Consider the following 18,286-nt stretch of genomic DNA (forward strand, 5'->3'; position numbering starts at 1 on the left):
TTCATCTCTCTTCAATACTGAAAGCACAAAAACCCATTGTCTAAACCTGCAGTCACCTTGGGTTTCAGGAAGAGCGAATCATGCAGGACACAGCACTCACAGGATGATGTCCCCGTAGAGGCTGCAGCCTGGAGTCCATCATCCTGAAGAGACTAGACTGGACCTTTGGTGACTACAGGAATTAGCGGATTAGCATTCAGGACCAGGACTGAGGCTGTGATGGGCAGGCCCACACCTTAACCTAGGACCTGCCTCCTGCCCCCGTGTTTCCTGTTTAAATCTCAACACCCCCAAGATCAACGTGGGCTCATTGAACCTCTACTTTATTTGTTCCTCTTCCCAGCCTGTTGTTTAATCTCCTCTCCGCACAGTGGTATTCTGTTGTTTGTTTTTTGTTTATTTTTGTTTTTTTTGAGACAGGTTCCCTTGTAACCCTGACTAGCTTTAAACTCACTGTGTAGCTGAGGATGACCTTGAACTCTTGACCCTTCTGCCTCCATCTTCTGAGTGATAGAAATGTGACCTTGCCCTGGAAAGTGGTGGCATGCACCTTTAATCCCATAATCCCAGCACTTGGGAGGCAGAGGCGAGCAGATCTCTATGAGTTCGAGGCCAGCCTGGTCTTACAGAGTGAGTTTCAGGACAGCCAGGGAAAGCCTGTTTTGAAAAACCAAAAATAAAACAAACAAAAAAAGAAAAGAAATGCAGTCTTGCTCTACCATATCCAATTTCTGCAATCCAGGGCTCGAACCCAGGACTTCCTATATGCTAGGTAAGCACTCTGCCAACACAGCTACATTACTATTAGAGCTTTTCGAATTCTCCATCTCTTTAACTAGGGTACTGGAGATCCACCTGCCTACGCCTCCAAGTGCTGGGATTGAAGGCATGGGCCACAACCGCCCGGCTCCCAGGCACTCATTTAAACCTGAGAACTGCTCAGGAGGCTGGTGGATCTACTACTCCATCATAATTAGGGGCTTCAGTTGGTGCAAGGCTTCTATTGTCACATCTACTCATTTATTCAGCGACCTGTTTAGTGGACACTTGGTGCACTGCTTTTGTTAGGAGCAATAGCACAGAAAGGAACAGACTGGTCCACGATCAAAGATGGAAGCAGAGACAGGATATAGACCCAAGGTTGCCTACCACGAAAGGACCCAGATCACTGGGGTGGGTAGCACTAGGAAAGATCCAGACACAAGCTGGGTGGTTTGACAGAGGTTGGCATCCACTCCAGTTCCGAAAGGTGAGGCTTGGGATACGTCTGAAATATGAGCTTCTTTGTTGAGGAAGCTACAGCACAAAGGATAGACAACAAGCAGACCGTGGGCATATCCTGGGAACCCCGTGAATGTGGAGAGGCGTCCCAGCCTTGGCTGGGTGATTCTGAGAGGGGCCAGACCCACAAACGCTCTGCAGAAGTGAGGTTTGTTGCAACAAAAGGCCACCAGACCATGGCTGGCCTTGAGGTGCTAAGGTATTAAAGAGGAACAAGGCATTCAAGTCAACTTAGCCTTAAAGCATTAGGGAGGCTTTCCCGTCAACCCAGAGAGAGCTTTGTAACAGGCTTAAAGGGAGAAGAGGGAGAGCGCCACCTTGGTGGCTGGAGATCATGTCAGTGTGGGTGCTGTCAGAGAAATCCACACACAAAAGGCATGTGTGACTTTCCCAAGTTTTCAGGGGCTGGCAGGAAGCTTTCTGTGGCATGAGTCAGTCCAGGATAGCCTACATGATTCACGGGATTAGCCTGCATGATCTTAGAATGGAGGCACAAGGTTCAGGTAGGACCATAAACTATGCCGTCAAAACTACAGCATAGATTGGCTTCTTAACTGTCACAGGGAGACCCATGGTGGCGTGAGGCCTGATTGATTTCTTCAGGCTGTGAGATCTGGCCTCCTGGAGTGACAGCTGTCTTCAAAGGACAAGCCTGTGATCTAACATTACCAAGCCTTCAATGCCAGGGGCTCGTGGACCATAGAGAAGTGCTGAGGATTTGTGGGGAACCAAGAAGTGACATGGTAGAAATCAAAGAGGGTATCAGCAGGTAGGATGAAGACGGTGGAGAATGGGGGTGTCTGCCTGCCACTTGACCATAGCTAGCTTCTCTCTACAGCATCCTGGGCAGAAAGAATATGCTTTAATGAAGTATCGAGCCTTCTGGCCCCAACTGCAAAGGGCTACAAAGCAGCAGATGAATGTCATGTTATAATTAGGCTTATTAATTAACTCAGGAATTCCATTTGTGACTTATAATAGCTTATTCAGCAAGTTATTTAACAGGGAAGTTTGTGGGCCGGGCGGTGGTGGCACACGCCTTTAATCCCAGCACTCGGGAGGCAGAGGCAGGCAGATCTCTGTGAGTTCGAGGCCAGCCTGGTCTACAAGAGCTAGTTCCAGGACAGGAACCAAAAGCTACGGAGAAACCCTGTCTTGAAAAATAAAAAACAAAAAACAGGGCAGTTTGTGTTAAGGGCACAGTAGGAATAAAAGCAAAACCAATCCAAATGCTCGCATCAAAATTGGAGAGAAAAGCTATGAAATATTCACATACACCCCCACCCACCCACACACCCAAAGCCTCCATGTAGCTCCTTGTTTCATTTTCCCGTGTATCCATCCATCCCTTCATCTGTCCTGGAGCTTTCTACCCATCGGTGATAGACCCATCCCTCTATCCACCCCCCACCCTGCTCCTACCCAGGCACACATCTGTGCACACACTGTTATGGGAATCTGAACAAAGAAATGAGACACGGAAACTTCCTCAGGCAAACAGACTTTCACCACATTAACAGTCTCAGTTGAAAAAAAAAAAACCTGAGGGACTGATAACCATAAAACGAGGCCTGACCTTAAGGTGGGCTTCCAAAGAAGCCCAGATGTGGAGGGAGGGAGGCTGATCTGGGATGTAGCTAAGTGTCTTCAGTAGGGTTTCTATTGCTGTGAAGAGACACCATGACCACAGCAACTCTTACAAAGGGAAACATTTAATTGTGGTGGCTCGCTTACCGTTCAGAGGTTTAGTCCGTTATCATCATGGGACATGGTGACCTGCAGGCAGACACGGTGCTGGAGAGGGAGCTGAGAGTTCTGTATCTTGCAGTCAACAGGACTGCAAATGTAGCTTGAGTAAAGAAGACCTCAGAGCCCAACACTTTCTCCAGCAAGACTGCTACTCCAGCCAGGCCACCTTTACTAGTGCCTCTCCCTTTGGGAGCCATTCCACTCACTGGCACCTAAACGCTTTTTTAACAATATCATGATTCGAAGTGCACTCAGTCCAATTTCAATAGTCATAGTCTATTGCAGTCTCAACAACGTCTAAAATCCAAAGTTCAAAATCCCTTCTGAGACTCAAGGCAATCTCTTAACTGTAATCCCCTGTAAAATCAAAATCAAAAAGCAGATCACCATACTTTCAGCATACAATGGCACAGTGTAGAATTGAGGCTGCTAGTGTGTTCCCAGCCGCCTAGACTCCAAAAATAACCACACAGAATTGTATTAATTAAATCACTGCTTGGCCAATTGCTTAAGCGTATTGCTAGCTAGCTCTTACACCTAGAATGAACCCATTTCCATTATTTTATATTTTACCACGAGGCTTGTGGCCTACTGGCAAGGTTCCAGCGTGTCTGTCTCCGATGGCGCCTCCATGGCTTCCCCCCTGACTCTGCCTTCCTTCTCCAAGCATTCAGTTTAGTTTTCCCTGCCTAGTTCTGGTCTACCCTATCAGGCCAAGCCAGTTTTCTTTATTCATTAATGGTAATCACAGCATACAGAGGGAAATTGTAACATGAGGGCCTGCTTGTTGGGGTTTCTGTCCTGCCCAGTTCCCACAGTCGTGAGGTCCCGAAGAATCACACAGAAGCCTATATTCGTTATAAACTGATTGGCCCATTAGCTCAGTCTTCTTCTGGCCTTCTCACCCGAATGGCGCACTGCAACCTCCATGGCTGGACTTTCCCGTTTCATCAGGTCCGTCGCCATCCTATGACGGTGATGAGACAGCCTTCGGTGGTCTCTCGGCATATTTCCTGTCGAAAGTGTCACTAGCCCAGAGTGCACTTTGCCCACCTGATCAAGGTTAGGAAACCCCGGGCATGTAAGCCAGAGCCGATATTCTTCCTAACCATCTAAAAAGATGGACACCAGAGGGCGCCGTGGGACCACACTTTCTGCCAAAAAGGGGTCCGGCTGGCGTCCCTCACAAGCCGGTTTTGATTTAAGGCCTTGTTGCCCAGTGGATTTGAATCAGCTACAGCGGACGCACCCAACCGCCCACCTCTTTCTTTCCAAGCGATGAGATGCTTCACCTTTCAGAGTTCCTGATGACGCATCCGTTTGATTTCATGCTCATAGAGATCTTGTTGTACCATGAAAAGGACAAAGGGAGTGGATATGTATCAAGTGTCCTCTGAGAGACTCGCCCCGTGCAATGGTTACACCGCTCTGTGCCATGGGGCAGGCTCTTCCCGAACCTTCGCTGGCTGCCCGCTGATTGCAGATGGTGGAGGTATTACAGCTGGGGTTGCCAGTGAAATCTGCCTGAGCACCTTGTGTCTGCAGGAGCTGCAGGCCTCTCCGTCTGGGAATTCTTTAGTGGGCCCAGCAGCGTGAACTCCGTTCTCTTCACAGGCACCTGAGCCAGCTGTGTGTGCTCACAGCTGACCTGCCTGCCCTTCTGGCCCTGTCATCTGTTAGATTCGATTAACACAGCCACACCAGAATGTGGCAATGAAGTAGCTGGTGCCAACTCCTTGAAGCAGGGAAGGACCCGGAGTGAGGGCAACCCTTGGGTAGGGTGTGCCTTCTCTGACCCTCAGATACCCATCTATCAAAAAAGGGATCGGACTTGAGATGTGGCTCAGTCGATAGAGCGTTTGCTTACTATGCATGAAGCCCGGGGTTTTATTCCCAGTACTGTGTAAAACCAGCTATGGTAGTTCACGTATGGAATTCTAGCAGTTAGAAGGTGGAGGCAAGAGGATCAGAGGTTTATGGTTATTGTTGGTTACGTGAGCTTTTGCCTTGAAAAAAATTTTTTTTTAAGTGAGGGTTGGACAAGATGGATCTAGGGCTACTTTCACATCTAAATCAGTCCATGCTGGTGGGGGCATTTTGGTGACAATGGGGACAGTATTCTTAGGCTGGTTTTTTTTTTTTTTTTATGCTTCTCATAGTAAGTCATTTGGCCAGAGATGTTCCTTGCAGAGGAACATGACATGTCTTGGATAAGATTGTTGGAAAAAAAAAAAGATGCAAAGCCCAGGTGAGGTGACACACACCTTTCACCCCAACCCTCAGCCCTCAGGAGGCAGAGGCAGGTGGGTCTCTGTGATTACAGGGTCAGACTTGTTGCAGGGTCAGACCGATTCACATAGTGAGTTTCAGGCTGTGGACTGAGAAGCAAGGAAGCATGGGAACTTACTGTTGTAGAAAACAAAGGATTTACTGCTGGTTCTGCAGGCAGGAGCCACTGCGTCACATTTGGTATTGTTCTGGCCAAAGATAGGTGCTCAACATATGACTGGATGGATGGATGGATGGATGGATGGATGGATGGATGGATGGATGGATGGATGGGTGGGTGGGTGGATGCATGGATGGATGGATGGATGAGTGGATGGATGGATGGATGGGTGGGTGGGTGGATGGGTGAGCGAACAGGTATATGAGTGGGTGGATGGATGAATGAATGAAAAGGAAACTAGCGTCCGAATTCCAGGAAGACAATGGAAGAATATTAGACTTGCAGGGAAATAGAATTCTCTTGTTCAGAAGAGGGAACCGAGGTGTCAGGGGAGACTTAGCAGGTCTTATGAGTGCTGAAGGGCTGGATGGTCCTGTGGCTCCTTTAGCTGATCCTGGGGAACAGGTGTGGCCCCAGAGGCCACACCTTTGGGCTCTGAGGGGAGGGATGGGTTTGCAGGAGAGGGATTTGGGCTCCAAGCTTCTGCAGGCCTGGGACCTCAGCAGGGTGGGGTAGGCCCGGTGCACAGCTTGTTGGGGTAGTGGGCATACTTGCGGTTATACGTGCCCAGGTTGTGGCGGAAGCAGAGCGCGGCCCGTTTGTCACATTCGCAGGTCTGCCGCTGGCAAGTCGTTCTACCAGCTGGAGGGGAACGGAAACAAGCCAGAGTCTGGGGTGGAGGCTGGGGGCTCTGGCTCTTAGCCACGGCATGAGAGTGACTCCTCAATGCTCTGTAGTCCAGGTTCCCAGCCCCATCCTCAGACACCTTCCCACTTCCTGTGGAAGCCCATGCTCAAGGGGATGGGCGGGGGCTGGCTTACCACCCTGGGTTTTCCCTTCCTCTCCAAGCCCGCTCACATGATCTTAGCCCTCTCTTGACAGGATGCTGGTTTCACAACCTCTCTCCTTCCTCCTACCAGGGCCTTAGCAACCCTCCCCTATGTGATGGCGTCGTTAGGGATGGCCAGTATCTAGGATGGAGGTTATTAGACGAATGCCGGGCCTCCTTCTCAAGGCTTCAGTCTGTCTCTATCAGAATAGACAGAACCTGCACCTAGCCTGGGCATCATGGCCAGCAGACATCATCATGGCAGGCGCCAGTTGCCTAGAAGCCTTACTTCAGTCCTTTGTGATTGTCTCTTTCTGCCCTTCAGTCCCTAGGAATCCACCTCCGTCTGGAAGGGTCTGGTGCCTCTCTTCCCCCTCAGAGATGAGCATTTCCCTTCATGATTCTGCCCGCACCTGCTAGTTCAGCAGGACCAAGCATGCACTTGAAGTCCTGACGTGGACAGCTGGGGAGATGGGCGTGGCTATCTCGGCGTAATAGGCAAGAAGTCACACAGGCTTTGCAGGGCTCATTCCCTTGGTCAAAGTACCATGGTGGGCTATGTCCCATCCACCTGACGCCTCCCCTAACATCCTCAGTGCCATCCCAACTGGGGCCTGTCCCACCCTTGTCTGAACTCTCAGTGCCAAGGACTTGATGCAGCTGCCCTGCTGAGGGATCCCCTATAGGTATGAGACACCCCGAGTCAACTCTGCCTCAGTGATGCTGGTCTTGGCTAATACTTCGGCACGGACCCCTGGGTTCTGTGCTGAGCCAGTGCCTCGGACTGCGTGGGTCCTTCCCTGCATCCCACACCCCCCAGGCTGGGAGGAAAGTTGGATTCTCTGATTTGAGTGCCCTCTGGACAGCCTTGCTTTTGGCTATTTCCCCAGCTGAGACCCAGAGGAAAGCTAATAGTGCCAAATGGGCACTGAACTTGGCAAAGCGGAGGAGGTGGGCCCAGCTCAGCAGCCCCGCTGGGCGCAAACAACTCATGAGAATAGGCCTGCTGTTCAGTCAGAGCCCCTCCTGGCCCCTCCTAGGGCAGGGTTGTGTGAATCCAGCTCTGGGTATGGCTCAGTTCAGTCCCTTCTGCTCAGTCCCCAGAGGCTGAGGCAGGACAAGGGCTGCATTGGTGGGTCACAGGGCTGTGGGGCCCAGATGCCTAGTAAGAATCGGAACAGTTGGACAAGCGTTGTCACCCTTACGTGATGGTGGGAAGCCTACTGGGTCTGGCCCTGTGACAAGCACCAAGGTCACCAGCTAGAGGGACTCCTGCCTACCCAGTGCCTGGCTCATTCCAGGCTTGGCCACCTACCACAGAAGATGGTGTCTCGACCAATAGCAAAGAAGTACTTTTCCAGCTTGGGCTCACAGCCCAGCTTCTCCACGCGTCCATAGCAACAGTCATGGGCGTGGCAGCACCTGTGGGGTCAGAGTTAACCTGGAGGGACTGGGCTGGAAGCAGAAGCTGCTGGGACATCCCCAGGACTCAGAGGGGATGAAAGTGCCCCCAGGACCTCCTTCCTCCCAGGTGGCTTCCCCACCTCCTCTCCCTCCTCCTCCAAGGTCCTCCCGCTCACCAATCAGTCTGGTCCACTGGCCAGTTGGAGCCACCTACACCACAGTAGCAGCCGTAGTCATTGTACTGCAGCGCAGACTTCCCCGTCATCCTCTCGATCATCACTCCAAACTGGACCAGGTTCCCGCTAGCCAGGGATGCTACAGCAGAGGAGGCAGGGACCACAGGGTACTTCAGGACCAGTGAGCATCATCTGCCTGCCTTGGCTGCCCTGGTGCTGGGATTCAAGGCGTGCACCACCACAGCCTGGCTGGCATCAGATATCTTTATTATCTCCCATCTTACTTTTTTGAGAAGGAATCTCTCAAAAAGAAAGAAAGAAAGAAAGAAAGGAAGAAAGAAAGAAAGAAAGAAAGAAAGAAAGAAAGGAACCTTGCCTATTTGGCTAGACTGGCTAGACAGCAACCCAGGAAGATCTGCCTATCTCTGTGCCCCAGGATTGGGGTTTCAGATGTGTGCCACAACACCTAGCTTTTAGGCGGGTCTCGGGTATTTGAACCTAGGTCCTCACACTTGTCTGTTTTACCAGTTCCTCATTCCTTCCTGCAGCTCCTGGATCTCTCCACGGACTCTTTTAATCTTTCCCCAAAAATCTTCCTTTCCCCAGACCTCAGCCCTGTCTCCCCAGCAGCACTCGGTTCCCCACAAAGATCTCACATGCCCCTGTGCCTGTTTCCCAGCTGGTTCTGCGGACCTCCCCAGATTCCTCCAGACCCTTCTGCTTCAGCTGTGGGGAGGTGCCCATTCGAAGCAGGGATGCCAAGGCCCCCACTCCCTTCCCCATTGGGTTCTCCTCAGCCCACCCCCACCTGCCTTCTCTCCCAGACACTGATGGCTCAGGCAGCACACATCCCAGGGTCACCGGGTGGCCTCTAGTACTTGGTACCCATGATGCCCTGTGCAGGGCTATGCTCAGGCATCCAGAGAGCTTCCTATTGCCAGCTGGGGCAGGGTGCAGTGAGGAGGTCATGAAGGTCACTTACCCAGGAGGCAAAGGAAGGCCAGGGCAAGGGGCGGTTTCATCCTGGGGGAGGTAAGCAGGGGGCACAGGAGCCTGCTGCGGTGGGAGGAAGTGAGCAGGGCCTCTGATCTCAGGCCACCTCCCAATTAGTTAAATACACAGGTCCTGCCCACTCCCCCATCATTAACCCTTGAGTGCCCAGTGATGCAATAATTCTTCCAGCTTTGACACTTTGGCTAAGTTCCCAGGGGAGGGGCCAGCTAGACTCTGCCTCCAAGGGGGTGTGGGAACAGGGGTGGGGCAGTCTTGGGGCCATCTTTCCTCCTGCCCATCTCCCGGATCCCCACGTTTCAAATTTACAATCCTTGCTCCCAGTGGTTGTGCCCTGTTTTCCCGAGCTTAATATCGCATCCATTCCCTTTAAACCAACTCAGTGAATGAGACCCAGTGTGGCAGGGGACCCTGAAGCCCTCACAGGGCCAAGCCCCAAGTCTGTCCCATTTCCAAGGCAGAAGAGCCCCTCCCCATCCTTCCCTGACTGAGATAACTTGACCATTGCTTCTAGTCAACACTCTAGGGCCCCTGACCACAAGGCCTTGGGCAGGTCTTTTCCCTCGCTTGGGACATCAGCAATCCTGTCTGTGTTACAGAGCCAGAGGTATCTATCTGCCTCACCTCCTTCATGGGAACTGGCCCTCACTGAGCATGTGCGGGGCCCCAGGTGAGTCACCCATAAACAAGGCCAAAGCAAAGGGCTTAGGCTTCCATGGTTCCCCTGTTACAGAGGAGGGAACAGATCCATACACCTCAGTAAATGAGGAGCCGCAATATGGACCCAGGCGGTTCTGAAGGACTTACCCAGGGCCAGCACAGTGCTTCTCAGAACACGACTTAGTATAAAGTCAGAGGACTGAGTGTAATACAGCCCAATCTAAGTCTGACTTTTTATTACCAATTACCACAGTTATAAAGTAACTTCCTATACTCAATTTTTTCTTTCAGTCTGGGGATGTGGCTGGGGCACATGACTAAAGCCCCCTCCTCCCAACTTCAAGCCTCAGTTGCTCATTTAGGGCTTGGAGTCTGTTTTCTTTCCCTGGTCTTGGTTGGGCCTCACGACAGGGAATCCAGACACCCTGGGCCAGAGGCTCCAGTCTCTGGGGAGCTTCTCCACAGAGTCAGGACGAGGGGGGTTCCCTGGGCTGTGTGATTTGGGATGACAGGTTTTGAACGCAGAAAGGAAGCCCTGTAAATAAGATTGCACACAGGGCCTCAGCCCCACCCCCAGCCCTGCCCATGGACTTCCTGCTACTTACTATCTCCACCCCCACCCTGGGCCCCTGGGTGCTGGGAGCTCTGTCCCCATTGCAGAGGTGATGGGGACCAGAGGTGAGTCCAGCTGCCTGGGACACTCTGCAGCCGTGAGTCACTGTCTGCTCAGAGAGGTCCCTTTTCTTGGCATTTCCTTTTGATTTTAATGAGGGCTCTTTTGGCAGCCCCTGGCTTCTGGCCTGGGTCATGAGGCCTCAAACCGTGAGTCATAAGAAGAGCTGCCTTCTAACAACAGGGCAACATGGCTTTCGTCCCTGGCCGGGAAGCGGGGTTGTCAGCAAGATCAGAGCAGGGGAAGAAGGGACTGGTTCTGAGAGAGTTGCTTTTGGGGTACATTTTGAATCCTGGCCCAGACAAGTTGGGGGACTCTGAAAGTTCCTGTAGGTCTGTAGCTGTGGTGAAGGAATCTAGGTTGCCTTCCTGGAGGAGGCACCACGCTGAAGTGCTATGCTGGTGAAGGCTGGACTCGGAGGAGTTCAGACATTCTGGACAGGGTTGGTGCTTGGGCCTCACACCCCTGGCACAATGAGGCAGAAATTACAGCAAAACCAGGCTTTGAATGGTGGCACCTTTGCTTAGAGCTTGAATGACATTGGCTGGTTTTGTCACCTCTCTGCGCCCAGCTTCATCATCTATAAAAATGGAAATAATCAGACTGAGCTTTCAGGGCTATAAGCCAGCTGAAAAGGAAATGAGACGAAATGGCCTTTTATAGGCAGCTGTGTCCTTCAGGGGAACCCATCCATATTGGGTCCCTTTTTCTCATCCCTCTTTCTTGCCCCCTCTCCTGAGTCCAGAGGAGGCAGCTGCTGTGGGGAGCTGGAGGCACTCAGTCAACCTGGAAAAGGCATGCAGGCAGCCTGTGCATCCAGTGTTTTCATGGGACCACCGTTGCTGCTTGGCAGAGTGGGAGGGTGAAGGGATAGGGTGGTGGGTGGAGGTGTCGGCAGAGAGGTCAGGATAGAGATGTTGAGGGGATAAAGAATTCAGACCCTTAGCACTGATTCTTGCTCTTGGTATAAATCTGCATCTTTGGTGGGGCTGGAAATGTAGCCTCGTTGGTACAATGCTTGCCTGCTGTATGTGAAGCCCTAGCTTTGACCACCTGTTCGGTATGAATTGGGTGTGGGGGCACATTAGGAACCCCAGCACTCAGAAGGCAGAGACAGGACGATCCAAAACTGGTGTTCATCTTTGGGTGCCGAGGAGTTTAAGTCCAGCTTGGGCTACAAGTCTGAGATGGCTCAGTTGGCAGGAGTGCTTGCTGCATTAGCATGAGGACCCGGGTTCAAATCCCCAACATCCACATAGAAAGTCAAGGGTGGCTGCACATGCCTTTAACCTCAGAGGCAGAGTAGGAGAATTGCTGAAGCTTGCCCGCTGCAGCCTGGCTCCAGGTTCAGTGAGAGAGCCTGTCTCAAGGGAGTAAGGGAAAGAGTGGTGGAGCTGGCCTTTGATGTCCTCCTCTGGCCTGAGAACTTTCACTGGTGTGTATACTTGCAAGTGCATGTACACAGCGTGCACACACACACACACACACGCACACATACATACACCTCTTTTAGCTCAAAAGTCAATGCAATCATCACCATCAAATCAAAGGCTACAGTTTACTGATTTCCTACAGAGCTGTGAGAGCGGTGTTGCAAGCCCACTATCTGCCGCAGGCTTCTGATGTTTCCTGAGTCTTAAGGACCCTGTGGAGCTCTCTGAACAAAGAGTCTGTGTTTCTCACTTTCCTGGTTGCTATGACAAAATATCTGACCAAAGAAGTTTAAGGGGGAAGGGTCTCTTCTGGCTCGCAGTTTGAGGGTGCACAGTCCGTCGCAGCAGGAAGACTGGGGCACAGCACGAAGCAGCTGCTCACATGGCATCTGCAGTCAGGAAGCAGAGAGAGAGATGAGGGTGATGCTCAGCTCCTTTCTGTTCATCCCAGATCTTGGGATGGTGACAGCCACATTCAGGGTGAGGCTCCCTCCTAGTTAGAGATTTCCAGGAGTTTTTTCTGAGACGTATCCAGAAGGGTTTCCATGGTAACCATAAATCCTGTCAAGGTGATGATGAAGATGAACCATTCACAGCACGGTAAACCTTATCAACATTTCTTCAGTCAGTAAATTAAGCTGAGAGCCTACTCTGTGCTGGGAACACACCAGAGAGTAGAAGCAGGAGGGAGTTCCCTGCTAGTAACAGCCAGAGAAGATTCTGGAAGTTCAGGAACCTTCAGGCCTGCTTGGATCATGGAGCACATTCTATATCCATTTCTGTTCTTCCTCTCCTGTTCCTTCTCTGCATTCCTCTTGTGTTTAAGCTGACTTATATGGTTGGAAGATGGTCACCTGTGTGAAAGGGCCTCTTGCTTCCTCCTCTCTGTTGGAGGAAACAGAGAAGACAGACCTCCTCCAGTTCTCAGAAGTCTTTGGCTTTGTCCTGTAGACTCAACCTGACTCCATCCTCATTGCAATGGGCAGAGTATGAAAGCTGGTTAACTTGTCTCTCAGGGCCCATCTGGAGTTATATGTGGTCGTGGACTGTCCATTGTGGGTGTTGGGACCCAAACACTTTCAACCACCAAGCTATCTCTCCAGTCATTTCCCCCACTACCCCCCCGCCGGAGACATTTTCTGTAAGCCCTAGGTTCCAATCCACATATCATTCAAGAAGTCAACATACCAAGAATGGCTCAGGCAGCATCCTGCCAATCAAACCCGTACAAATCCGAATTCTTTTATCCGAAGAGAAATGGTGAGCACAGGAAGAAGTGCCAGCAGGAGGCAATGCAAACGCTGGGCTAGTGATAGAGCTCGGTCATAGAGCACTTGCCTAACAGGTTAACAGTCCTGGCCTTTGGAGTCCCCACTACCAAAACAGAGGCAGTAGAAGAGGGGGCTGGAGAGATGGCTCATCAGTTAAGAGAGTTTGCTGTTCTTCTAGAGAGCTCAAATTTGGTTCCCAGCACATGTTGAGTAGCTCACAACCACCTGTAATTTCAGATTGGACGATGACCAAAGAGACTGTTCTGGAGAGTGGACAATGGTCAAAGAGACCACTGTCCTGACCTACATGCTATTTTCTTCTCCTTGGGGAGTTTATTTTTAATTACATGTGTATGTCTATGTACGAGTATGTCTGTGGGGGGCTATGTACAGGGTGCAGTGCCTATAGTGGCTAGAAGAGGGTGTCAGATCCCCCAGAGCTAGGATTACGGGAGTTTGTGAATTGATTGATGTGGGTGCTGAAAACCAAACTCAGGTTCCCTGCAAGAACAGCGAGCTCTGGGGGCTGGAGAGATGGCTCAGAGGTTAAGAACATTGCCTGCTCTTCCAAAGGTCCTGAGTTCAATTCCCAGGAACCACATGGTGGCTCACAACCATCTGCAATGGGGTCTGGTGCCCTCTTCTGGCCTGCAGGCATACACACAGACAGAATATTGTATACATAATAAATAAATAAATAAATAAATAAATAAATAAATAAATAAATAAATAAAAAAAAAAAAGAACAGCGAGCTCTCTTATCTCGGACCCAAAGTCACTAGCATAGGCCTGCTTCCTGAGCAGGGTTTTCTCTCTTGGTGATTGACAAGCCTCTTTGGGTTAACACTTAAGGGAGGGGACAATGACCTGCCCCTGTTCTTCATCTGAAAGCCTCCTGCCAGGTGGTAGTCTCAGGATCTTCCTGGCAGTTCAGAAAGTCTCCACCCAGGACCATACAGCTCAGATTCCATTTTGCCGATAAGAAAATCACACCACAAAACATATTTATTCAAATTAAAGGAAGACAAAAATTAAATAAACACAGAAAAAACAGCCAGGCATGGGGCTGGGTGATGGTTCAGAGGGCAAACTGATTGCTGAGCAAGCACAGGGACCAGAGTTTGATTCCCTAGCACTTTCTTATAAGCAGACATGGAGCCGCATGACTGTAACCCCAGCACTAGGGATGGGGAGACAGGTGAATTCCAGGGCTGGCAGGCCAGCCAGTCTAGCTGAACTGGTGAGCTCCAGGTTCACTGAGAGACTGACCCTGTCTCAAAAACTAAGGTGGAAGATCTATTGAAGGCAACATCACGACTGTAGTGTGCAGGCCGCTTGTTTGTTCCCGGCTGCTCAGTCCCAAACCACACAGAAACTGTATTAATTAAATCACTGATTGGCCCATTAGCTCTAGCTTCTTATTGGCTAACTCTTGTATCTTAATTTAACCCATTTCTATTAATCTCTGTATCACCATGTGGCTGTGACTTACTGGCAAGCTTCCATCCTGCGTCTGTCTCTGGTGAGGCCGCAAGGCTTCTCCCTGGCCATGTCTTCTTTCTCCCAGCATTCAGTTTTCCCCACCCTTAGCTCTGTTCTGCCTGCTCTGCTATAGGCTCAAAATAGTTAACCATTGGTATTCACAGCATACACAGGGGAATCCCACATCACATGACATCAACTCTGGCCTCTACGTGTGATGGCACGGTTAGCATGCGTGTGCAAGCGCCTGTGCATGTGAGTGTGTGTGTGTGTGTGTGTGTGTGTGCATGTGTGTACGCATGCACATGAAGTTAGGACTTCCTAGGATGCTATGGTCGTTCTTGAATGGGTCTCAGCAAAGCCCCGCTACCTCCACTTTCTTTCCTCTTGTCCGGTATGTAATCTGTAGTTACCCTTTCACACAGAATTTTAAATTTCAGTAACTGTCATGAGCATGGTCCGCTAGAAACAGATGGGCACGTCTTTATCTTTCCATAATGTCTGAATTTATCAAATGTGCTGGTTTCATTGGGCTGTGGCTTATCAAGTAGTCCTGATGTTCCTAGAAAGCATGACTGTTGGTAATCACAGGTCCTTTTTATTACAATCCTGGTAATTAATATTAACTCAGAACACACAGTACATGTTACACATTTGAATAGTGTATAAGTATGTGTTTAGAAATAGGCATATTACATATATCTTATATATACACATACATGCGTTACAGAAAGAGGCCTTACTGGAGGCAGAGGCTGAGAGCCGCTGCAGGAGGATGATGGATATTAATACGTCTAAGTGGAGAACTTCTGGGAACTAGGCAGAGTTGACCTGGGGGTCCTGAGTTGCTGGGTCTGACCAAACCTGATCAACAGGATGGGAGCAGGGAGGGGAGGTGCAATTTTGTCTGGGTGGATAGGGATAGACGGATGAACATACAGATGGCAGTGGGATCAGGTCACATCAAGCATTGGGTACCCACAGTCTGTGCTGAGCTGAAGCCCCTGAGACAGTTGGAGGTTCCCTGTCTATTGGTCCTTACACACACACATGCGCACGCGCGCGCGCGCACACACACACACACACACACACACACACACACACACCAGGAAGCTGAATGACAGGTTGGCAGAGCCATTGCTATTGTAGTATTAGGTGTTCTTCTTTTTATGGGGTCCAGAAGAGGGTGTCGTGCCCTCTGTTGGTTTCGTGTGTTTGGTCAGTTTCTCATACGGGTTTAATACATTCTCATACCCATGTGTTCTCAATAAACTTTGGTGCGTGTATAGTTGGGTATAGTGATATTTCATTTGTATTTTAATAAATAAAGCTTTCATGGAGATGAGAGAGTAAAACAGCCCCGCTGGTCAGCTTTACAGACCAGGCAGTGGTGACATACACCTTTAATCCCAGTAATCACACAAGTTTGCCATAGAAACTGGGTGGTGCATGCCTTTAATTCCAGTCCTGGAGAAGAATATAAAACGAGAGGAAACAGCTCTCAGACACAGTCTCATTCTGAGATTCCTGGAGGCAGGATTTCCATTTCCGACTGAGGTAGAGGTAGGAGATAGTGGCTGGCTGTTTTGCTTTTCTGACTTTCAGGTTGAACCCTAATTTCTGTCTCTGGGTTTTTATTAACCATGCTGCAGGTGGGGCTTTCTTAACCTTTGGAAACAAGTTTTTATCTGTCGATGTCTCCCGGGTGGTGTTGAACTGGGTGGTGTCTGCGTGCCCACAACACAGTCACCTGCTCCTGGATTCTAGCTCAAATAGGAACTAAATGCTGCCCAACAGCTGCTCGTTCACTCGGTATGGATGCACTGAGAACAGGACTCGGTGTGTCTCCACCGAGCTCAGCAGTGACGTGCCCTCCTCTTTTCACATGTCAGGCCTAAGGAGAAGCAAACTCTAAGGAGAAGGGATTACAACATCTCCCCTTAGGGTGAGTGGCAGCAGAACACAGGAGGTGGGGCGGATTATGAGGGAGGGATTTTTCCTCAAGGACCCCCAACCCTGATCATTTTCAACTGACTATCGTAAGAGGCAAGGAAGAGGTGGAGATGAAATTCTGCAGTCCGTAAGTTAAAATGTTTTCTTAAATTAGTTGGGTGATGGGGCTGAGCAGCTAAGATGCGGAGGACCTGGGTTCAGTTCCCAGCACCCACACTGGGTGGCTTCCGCTGCCTGTAACTTTAGTTCCCTGGAGATCTGATGCCCTCTTCTGGTCCTTTCAGGTACTGTATGGAGGTGGTGCACATACATACACTCAGGGCAACACATAAGAATATATCATAAAGATAAAGAATAAATTAGTTGGATGAGGTGACATGATCTTTCAGATCTGGGTTAACAGGAGATGGACTGTTACCTTCATCAAGAAGCTTCCTAAATGGAGAGCAAAAATAAAATGGGCAAAGAAGTCTCCAGAAGTGGCCATAGTATAGGAAACACTATGTAAGCTTCCATAGCAATGCAACATAACTTCATATGGTGCAACTATGAAAAAAAACTAAATTCCCTTAAATCAAGGGGTGTTGGTACTTATGGCACTGAAAGCAAAATCTAACTATTGCTTTGAAGATCACAGACAGAGAGCTGTGTCCATGATGAACAAAGTCTCCACAAACCAAGGTGGAGGCTTGAGGCCTGTTGGTTAAACCCCACAGGCGCAAACCCAAAGGCCACAGTCACTCTGCAATGGTGAAGGACACATGGCAGTCCTAGAGAGTTCCCATAGCCAGGAGCTCACTGTGCTCAGGAACAGCTGCCACAGGAGAAAGGACACCTTACAAACGATACAGAAATGGGACCGCAAAATGTGGTAGTGGAAGGAGAAAATAAAAAAAAAAATTGCCAAGTGTTTTTTATTTTTAAGATGTACCTGGCCCCCGTGACTTCACTGGAGACTTTTTCAAACGTTGGGAAGAGAGGGAAACTGGAAGTAGGCATTCATGCTGTAGCAAGGGATGCATGGTTATTGTTTGCATTTTATTTTTTTTAAATTTTGTGTGTTTGTGTTGTTTTGAATCCAGGTCGCATGCCTCCCAGACTGTCCTAGAACTCAATGTATCAACAGGGATGACTTTGAACTTCTGATCCTCCTGTCCTGAGTCCTGGGATCACAGCTGTGCACCACCATGCCCAGTTTTATAGGGTGCTGGGAATCAACCCCAGGGCTTTGTGTTTGCCAGGTGCATCCGCAACCCAAGGGCAAGTGTTCTTCTCTGGGAACACTTATGCCCTGCTCATGTTGTTTCCTTCTGATGCCTAGACCATCCACTGGTGTAACTCCTCTCAGGTTCCCACTACCTATGTCCCTATTCCTTCCTGATCCTTCCATGATGAACAGATTTGGCAGAGGACTCTGGGTATGCCCAGCAATCCTCTTTCTCCTTGGTGGCACAGCGTTGCCTCCCTGCAGAAGGCTCTTCGGGTTGGGGCTGCGTGGCCAGCTTAGCTGGAGAGCTTTCTCTCTCACACTCTGGTGGCTCAGCAGTGTTCCTGGCCCGGCTGGTTAGTCATCTAATTCTAAGGAAGTGGAATTAGGAAGTTTACAGCTACCTCCTCCAATTTAGCTTCAGTCAAGACTTTTTGAAGTCCGGACTAATTTGATCGCTACCCGGTTGACTCACCTGTCTCTCAATTGGTCCAAATCTAGACAGGGAAGCAGGGTGTAATTCTTCTCTGACCTTGTCTCCGAGCCCCTGAGCCGATGACTGATCCGGGAACTTAATAAACAAGGAGGCAAACCAGAAAAGCCAAGGGTAAGTGGCATTTGAGGTAAGCTTCCAAGACGATCTCAGGAGCCATAGCAGGGTCACAGGGAGGGGCATAGCAAATGGGAGTGACAGGGCCCGGGCACAGC

At 50.0% G+C, this 18,286-nt stretch overlaps 1 protein-coding gene across 1 annotated transcript; it reads right to left on the minus strand.

Annotated features, from left to right (window-relative positions):
• Positions 1-5,978: 5,978 nt before the first annotated feature.
• Positions 5,979-8,910, minus strand: Pla2g2e (phospholipase A2 group IIE). The gene is made up of 4 exons (XM_005352956.2): positions 8,871-8,910; positions 7,889-8,027; positions 7,624-7,730; positions 5,979-6,121 (listed from the first exon to the last, which is right to left on the minus strand). The coding sequence occupies exons 1-4, from the start codon at positions 8,908-8,910 to the stop codon at positions 5,979-5,981; spliced, it is 429 nt and encodes a 142-aa protein (XP_005353013.1).
• Positions 8,911-18,286: the final 9,376 nt, after the last annotated feature.

This window comes from Microtus ochrogaster, chromosome 10 (genome assembly GCF_000317375.1).
Source record: "Microtus ochrogaster isolate Prairie Vole_2 chromosome 10, MicOch1.0, whole genome shotgun sequence".
Taxonomy (NCBI): domain Eukaryota; kingdom Metazoa; phylum Chordata; class Mammalia; order Rodentia; family Cricetidae; genus Microtus; species Microtus ochrogaster.